This window comes from Cylas formicarius, unplaced genomic scaffold (genome assembly GCF_029955315.1).
Source record: "Cylas formicarius isolate icCylForm1 unplaced genomic scaffold, icCylForm1.1 PGA_scaffold_10__41_contigs__length_53128322, whole genome shotgun sequence".
Classification (NCBI taxonomy): domain Eukaryota; kingdom Metazoa; phylum Arthropoda; class Insecta; order Coleoptera; family Brentidae; genus Cylas; species Cylas formicarius.
Genome location: NW_026844214.1, coordinates 50912675 through 50919808, shown reverse-complemented (window position 1 = coordinate 50919808; position 7134 = coordinate 50912675). Strand labels below are relative to the sequence as shown.

Here is a 7134-nt window from a genome sequence, read left to right as displayed (position 1 = left end):
ATATTTAGCATCCGTGAAAAGAGTGATATGCTTCGAGTACAGTTTCTGAAGGCTGGCAAAGAAATTTTCAGAAAACGGTAACTTATTAAATGCCCATTAGGTATGCCGGAATCATAATGTTTTAAACGAAGAAAATAAGGCAAACACATTAGGATTCTATGAAGCAAATCCAGCTTCCACTACTACTAGAATATATGAAGATACAGGTATTTCTCGGGAATCAATACAGTCGGTTTTGAAAGAATATAAATATTTAAATTTCGTAAAACTCAAAAACTAAGTGCAGAACAATGTCAAAGGAGGATGCAGTTCTGTTTGGATTTTTTAAATAGACATAATGAGAATAACAATTTTTTGAAAAACATTTTATGGAATGATGAAAGTTCGTTCAATACAAGAAAAGATTGTAATAGACAAACTACACGATATTGGTCTCGACAAATACACGAAATAAAAACCCAGGAGCACCAATCAATTAACGTATGGTGTGGTGTCATAGATGGGCATAGTTTTGTCCGATATTTATAGAACAAAAGTTAACTGGAGATCAATATTTGCAATTCTTAGAGCACCAAATAGAACAATATATAGGAGATTTACCCCCAAATGTGTCAGCGCTGATTATATGGCAGCAAGCAATTAAAAATTTTCTTAGACACTCAGACACTGAATATGACGCTGAAGATCTGATTTCTCTTAGTAAAATGCTACGTTATCTACTTTCTTCTGATGAAGAAGTCACAGATGTTTCAGATATGTTGAATGATCTCACGGAGCAAAATCTCACGAACGCAGAAATATGTAATCAGCGTGAGCACGATGAAGATTTGTTACCACTGGAAGACAGAGATGGTGCTGCAAAGGAACATGGAAGTACCAACCAAACTAATATGAATGATGTGGCAGTTAAAAGTTTTAATGTGTGCATAAAGTGGCCCGAAGAAAATAATATTCCACCAAATTATGTTCTTGTACTGCAGATTAAAAGAAACAGCTTTTGTGATGAACCAGATGAGGATCAAGCAAACAAAAATTACAAATTATTTCACAAAATAATGTACAATTCAATGAAATATGCTTTTGTTTAGATGATTTTTTATGTTTGTACTATATTTTAGTTTTGTTTTAAATGTTTTAGTTCTTAATACTAACCAATACATCACCGCTGTTTTATTTAGTTCGGATTATCGAGGTCGCCCTGTAGTAGGTTAGAAAAACTCAATAAAAAAATCTTAGTGTCGAAGACAACAATAATAATTATTTTTAAAAATATAATAACGTTGAAATGGTATTGCAGTTGTAATTTGTTCTAAATCAGGCCCTCGAAGTCCTCGAAGATTCAAACAATTATATTAAAAGAAAGCTTCAACAGGCAAATGGCAAAAATGAAGAAAACAATTTATGCAAAAGAAACGAGTAATTTTACGCAAAAAAAGGATTTACCACTAGCAGCGCCATCTGTTTAACATAAATGTTTTAAATTTTATCGTGTTATCCGACAAAATTTTCAATGTTTTCATCTTGGGCACGTGTTACGTATTTATTTACGTTATTGACATCACTCGTCACCATGGTAACTATAAAGGCACTACAAACAATGCCGTAATTAATAGAAAACACGCTTACGGACGAAAGTCTTTCACAGTAATGTATTCAGCGCAGGTAATTAACGATGGCGATTTTACGAAAACGATTTACAGTCTAGTAAGTTTATAGATAAAAAAATATATTCAAAACCGGCAAATTAAAAAACATTGTGTGTTTAGATTAAAGAAAACCGTTTCAACGAAGCCTTAAAGGTTCTACACGGGATACCGGAATCAAATTCTACGCGACCCGGCTTATCACTGCTCGCTTACTGCTACTTTTATCTGCAAGATTTCAACAATGCCGCCAGTTATTACGAACAACTCACTGAAATGTATCCTGATAACGACGAATACAAGCTTTACTACACGCAATCTTTATACCAGGCTTGTTTATATGATCAAGCCTTTCAGGTTTGTGCGTGACGTGGTTTTGCTGATAGCTATTAGATCATGTAGTGCCCGTGAATGCCTTGCGCAGATATAACATTTCCGTACGGAATAAAATGCCCCTAACCTGCAATTTGCGGCATTTTTTTCATAATAGTGATATCCACACACTTGACTGAAAATTTAATGTCTGTCAGCGGCCATGTCTATTGTACAACGCCACAAGGTTTATATTGGTCGAAACCATACAGTTAGATAATATAGGCGGCTTTGATATTTTCGCAGAGGTTATGATTTTCTGCACACGCCTCAACATTTCAACCACTAACCTGTATTTTGCACCATTTTCTTTGTAAGCAGAGATTTCCACACATTTAACTAGTTTCCCCAAAATATTCAACGAGATCTAAGCGTATTTTGAGAAAATATTGCCGTAAAAACTCCGCATTCACACTTATTGACCATCTGTCAGGCGCCATGCTGGTTGTTGAATGGCGCAAGGTCATTGGTTAAATACGAGATTTTATGGTACATGCCAGTGCCGCGTCAGTTCAGTGTCAATCATTCTCGATCAGTGATACCAGTTCACACATGTGGTAGTAGGTAGTAGGCATTCAGTGAAGTACAAGATGATCTGTTTCACTAATGAAAAATTGGGAAGCTTGGATAAAGCGAGACATTGATGGATACTTTATTACTCTGTAATATGATATGATGAATTTTTTTTTTCAATATTACAAAACGTCTCAAAATTGTTTCAATATATTGCTGCATAAAATAGAAAGGTATCTAATGAAACGTGACACTCGTTAGAGAAAAGCTATCACACCGAAGTAACTATTAGCAGCGTGTTTGAGGTATGTAAAAGTCAAAAATTTAAATTAAACAATTTTTATTTCTGAAAAAAAAAGTAAGTACCACTTACCTTTGAGTTTTAATTAATTTCCTATATTACCCCAAATATCATCTTTAAAACCGGTATCCATATACTGTTTGTGAGATAAATCATGCAATCCTGGATAATTCCGTGCCAACTCTAATAGTTTTCCCGACTTATAGTAAAAAATTGATACTGCAGACTGCAAATGTTCATAAAATTTTAGGGCAACGATATTTAATTTTTCAGTGGCACTGACACCGAAGTGACACGGCACTGGTAAGTATAAATGGACCTTAAACTTTTCAAATTCTTTTTCATAGTTTGCTTCATAAGTTCATGTATTATTGGCATAGACAGGGCCTCCATATCTCTAGTAACTATATGGTTTAAATATTTTGTTAGCTTTTATATGTATTTCTAGCTTTGTTTTTTGAAGATAGATGTTAAATTCGTGGCATAACACGAAATTTTGAGTACACACTTTATGACTCAACAGTTATGAACAAATTTGTTTAGATATGGATAATGCTTTTCTCTATAATTTCTGTATTCTGTGTTTAGCTCTTAGAAGAAAAAGAAGAAGATTAGGTTAGGTTATGATACGATATGAAAGGAAATGAATGTGCCGCGCGTGTCGCTCCAGAAACTTATGTTACAATTTTGCTGATTATTATTAATTACTATTATTTATAAACCTAATTGAATAAAGCTGTTAATAAATCCCCGTTTATTACGAATATACACTAAAGTCGAACAAATACAAACAAACACAGTGACATTGAGTTGTAGTAAACAGCAGATTAAATTATTTTATACTGAGTTAGTCAAAAGTCGCACATCTCAGGAATTATTAGACTTAAATTGATGAAATTTGGTATACTCGTGTTTCTAATTAGGCGACATAGGCGACGTTGCCACACAAAACTGGAATATCTGAAAATGAATGTCAGATCGTTCGAAACCTCAAAATACGTTTCAAAAATTTTTGAAAATAGGGGGATCGGTTTTTTTCTTCCGGTCGATTAAAAAAAAATCGTTATTAACCAATGACGTTGCGACGCGACAACCAACATGGCCGCTGACAAACCGTCAGTAAGTTTGGATGCGGCCTTTTTACAGATACATTTTTGCGAAAACGAGTTAAGTACGTGGAAATCGCAGTTTATAAAAAAAATGGGGCGTGCAGTTTAGTGGGTGAAAATATTTTGATAAGGGCAATTCAACACAAGCATGCGCTAGATTTAAAAATCTTGTTTTTAACCAATGACCTTGGAGTATTCAACAACCAACATGGCCGCTGACAGATAAAGTGCACGCTAAAATATTAATGCATCCGGCGGCGAATCAATGTTTACTATGATAGGGCCACTAATAGCTAATTCGTATTCAGGTTTCTAATAAATTATCAGAGAATCCCAAATATTCGGGTCAAATAACGAAACTGCAAGCGGCCATTAAGTACAGCCAGGAAGACGTGCTGTCGGCTAAAAGTTTGGTCAACGCTTGTCCCGACGACGATCCAGACAAAGAAGTAAATTTTGGATGTTTGCTGTACAAGGTATATTCCCTTTTATGTTATGAAATTTGATTGCTTCATTTAGATATTGCAGGACGGTAATTACGAAGAAGCTTTAACGAAATTCACGAGCGCGTTGCAAAATCAGGGTTTCAAACCTTACCTGGCGTACAATATGGCGCTCTGCTATTACAGGCTTAAGGAATACGGCCTGTCGTTGAAATATTGCGGTAAGTTGTCGACAAATAAAAATCGAGTGGTCACGTCACGTGTTATTTCAGCGGATATAATAGAAAAAGGCATCCGGGACCATCCAGAACTGAGCATAGGAATGCAAACCGAAGGCATAGAGGTTCGGTCCGTGGGGAACACCTTAACTTTGCACGAAACTTCGCTGACGGAGGCTTTCAATCTTAAAGCGGCCATCGAGTATCAATTAAAAAATAGTAGGTCAAACGTAATCGATGGTTCATGTATCAAAACAAACAGGGACACTAAGCTCCGCCCCCAAATTCGCCTATCTCTCTCGCTCTATGAGAGTACTCTTTCGATATTTGAAAGGGAAGGTCGGGTGAGATAGTTTACATTAATTACCTACCTATATGCATTTTTTATAATATTTATTTTTTTTTGGGACATTGGAAACTTGCATATGGGACGGGAGAGCATTATATTTTATCTGTACTGATTTTTAATTGTTGGACATTTCTTATATATATATATATATATATATATATATATATATATATATATATATATATATATATATATATATATATATATATATATATATATATATTAGGTCTATAAATTGCAATAAACAATATGTAAACGATTTCGTTGAAATATGACAACTAGTTAAAACTGTAAAGTCCATTGCGAACGAATAATAAGTAGGATTAAAAAAAATGTATATATTTATTCAAATATACATACAAATTTATATTAATTTATGACTGAAACTATTGAAAATACGTGTAAAATCCGAAGAAAAAGTAAAAAAAAAAACATTACAAAAAGTAATGAAGATAAAGAATTTGAACAGCGATATGACATTAAAAAAATATCCTACCGAAGCAGAAACATTTTAGTTTAGGAAAAATGCAGCAGATACATCGTCATTGTTTCCTTATTTAAAAATTTTAAATATGCCTGTTATACTTCAACCATAAATATAGTGATTGTACAACCGACCCCGTGATTAACTATGCCTGTTTATTACTTCAAAACCGCAGCCCGCTGCACCCTGCAGAGCCTTACCGGCAACCATTCCAGTACCTTCCTAAGATTTATTTATCTAACAAGCGGGATATAAGAATGTTTTCAATTTTATTCGCCGAGCAATTCTTGAAACATATACATAAAAAAATTAGTACCAAGTAACAATTTATTTCGTTCTATTTCATTACATTTCTATATAGTATCATTATTAATATACAAAATATTAAATATAATAATAAAGTATCACTCAAAAAATCGTCACTATCGCTACTGTCGTGACCGAGTTCAAGATCAACTCCGCCACTAATCGTTTTCAATAAATATTTTCGTGTTATAATAAATAGAGTACAGCTACTTCCCCTTAACCTTTGAACTATCCAGTGAAAACAGTCTTAAGAACGGTACATAGCACCTGATGTTAAAATAAACGCTTCTACTTATTCGAAAAATTTCAAGTTTAATGCAGAATAAAAACATTTATTGGGATGGGTTTTACCACGGTCCTGCGAAGGTCTGCCGTTAAGGCACTGTAAAATACTTAAAACGTGAAAGCAATTAATGCACTATATTTTTGGTCGTATTATACTATATCAAATTTTGTGACATGTAAGCCTTTTGAAAGAAATTTTTTAAATGGTCACGTTATTTTTATTTCCAACTGATATTAAACGAGATATTAATGGTAAGATCGTGATTTCTAAAAAGTCCCTGCATCAGCGGTATTAACAAAATCAAAACTACAATACAAATACTCATAAGTCACAAAAGGTACAACTTTTTTTCACTCTTGAGTCGAGTCGAGCATGTGTTTTGAAACATCCTGTATAGGGGTGGATGGCGCAGTGGCTCGTATCTATAATAACTACAAGGCAGCAGTGGCGTCCTGCTTATGTTAGGTTTTCGTACTGATAGATAAAATAATTCATAAGCTGTGCTCACATGAAGCGTTTATAATTATTTTAAATTGTCAATATAGTCGATTCGGCTCGCGAAGCTTTGACCGATATGCCACCCCGAGCCGAATACGAACTAGACGCCGTGACGCTTCACAACCAGGCACTGATGAACTTCGATCAGAATCCAATGGAAGGTTTCGAGAAACTGCAGTTTCTCTTGCAACAAAATCCGTTCCCTCCCGAAACGTTCGCAAACCTGTTACTCCTTTATTGTCAGCACGAGTGCTACGACCTAGCGGCCGATATATTAGCGGAAAACGCCCACCTGACCTACAAATACCTCACGCCGGTATACCTACAACACACCGTGGGCCCCATGCGTAAACTAGGTTCCAATAAATCATTATTAAAAATGCAAAATTTGTCAATGTTTTCAAATTAAGAACATACTGAAACATGTAAAAACAGTATTGCTTTCTAAAAATACTTTATCGCTTCAATAAAATAACGAAGTTTTCGCACTTTTTAAATGGTTTAGTAGGCCTTGAAATCAAATGCCGCTTTAAGTATTTGACAATTGATGTCAGTCCTGTTAATTAGTTTAGACCTGTACATGCAATGTAGAATGTTTGAAGAAGTGCCATT

The 7134-nt window shown here is 34.5% G+C and overlaps 1 protein-coding gene across 2 annotated transcripts in view; it reads left to right on the top strand.

Moving 5' to 3' along the window:
- The first annotated feature begins 1556 nt into the window (after nucleotides 1-1556).
- Nucleotides 1557-7134, top strand: part of LOC132708292 (intraflagellar transport protein 70A) — a 24573-nt gene continuing 18995 nt past the window's right edge. For both annotated transcript variants that reach the window (XM_060680528.1, XM_060680527.1), the window contains exons 1-6: nucleotides 1557-1704; nucleotides 1767-2000; nucleotides 4247-4414; nucleotides 4467-4602; nucleotides 4654-4818; nucleotides 6570-6838. In XM_060680528.1, coding sequence (XP_060536511.1) covers nucleotides 1648-1704; nucleotides 1767-2000; nucleotides 4247-4414; nucleotides 4467-4602; nucleotides 4654-4818; nucleotides 6570-6838 — 1029 coding nt within the window. In that variant the 5' untranslated portion in view covers nucleotides 1557-1647. The remainder of the gene's footprint in view (nucleotides 1705-1766; nucleotides 2001-4246; nucleotides 4415-4466; nucleotides 4603-4653; nucleotides 4819-6569; nucleotides 6839-7134) is intronic.